This window comes from Rhineura floridana, chromosome 7 (genome assembly GCF_030035675.1).
Source record: "Rhineura floridana isolate rRhiFlo1 chromosome 7, rRhiFlo1.hap2, whole genome shotgun sequence".
NCBI lineage: Eukaryota > Metazoa > Chordata > Lepidosauria > Squamata > Rhineuridae > Rhineura > Rhineura floridana.
Genome location: NC_084486.1, coordinates 34,183,125 through 34,183,936, shown reverse-complemented (window position 1 = coordinate 34,183,936; position 812 = coordinate 34,183,125). Strand labels below are relative to the sequence as shown.

Sequence of the window (812 nt, the reverse complement as noted above, 5' to 3'; positions counted from 1 at the left end):
AGCTTTCTATTCATTTATGTTCGCTATCCATTGAAACACTTTTGGATTATATGGACTCTCTCTATTTTTTCCGGTCAATTTGCAACTTGAACTTTTGAGAGCACAGCAATGCCGTTTGTTTATAAAACAGAATGAAACAAAGAAGAACAAGAGTATCCAATCAATTGTGAGGCGCACAACTGATTTTAATCTTTGCTTTGAGAAGGGAAGGGACAACTTTAGTAGTGTTTTGCAATTCTGGCAAGATGCTATTCTGGTTATTCTGTTTAAAAAACACAACCACAACGGCAGACACAGTAAAGCATCTCTATCTATGACTACATTTCGTGGCTCCTGTTTGTTTGTTTGCAATAGCATCCCCCATGAAACCCTGCAAACTGAGTAGCAGCAACATGGATTCTGGCTTGGAAGCTGACCTCCAGTGCCGAAGTGGAACAGTCTGTGTAGCGAAGTGCAGCTCTGACCGCCTGGAGAGCACTGCCAAGCGCAGGCTGGCTGCTAATGCCAGGGAAAGGAGAAGAATGCAGGGGCTCAATACAGCTTTCGACCGCCTACGCAAAGTGGTCCCCCAGTGGGGGCAAGACAAAAAGCTCTCCAAATACGAGACCCTCCAGATGGCCCTGAGTTACATCATGGCACTGACAAGGATCCTTGCTGAAGCCGAGAGATACAGCGCAGAGAAAGACTGGATTAGCTTCCACTGTGAACATTTCCACCAGGAGAGTTGCCATGCTTACATGGGACAGAAGGTGGCTGCTGAAGCTGACCCTTATGAGCCGAGACTTTTCAGCTTCCATCCAGACCACTACTAA

General features: G+C 46.1%; 1 protein-coding gene across 1 annotated transcript; it reads left to right on the top strand.

The window, feature by feature from the left end:
* The first annotated feature begins 362 nt into the window (after positions 1–362).
* Positions 363–812, top strand: ATOH7 (atonal bHLH transcription factor 7). Its single transcript, XM_061634331.1, has one exon. The coding sequence runs from the start codon at positions 363–365 to the stop codon at positions 810–812; it is 450 nt and encodes a 149-aa protein (XP_061490315.1).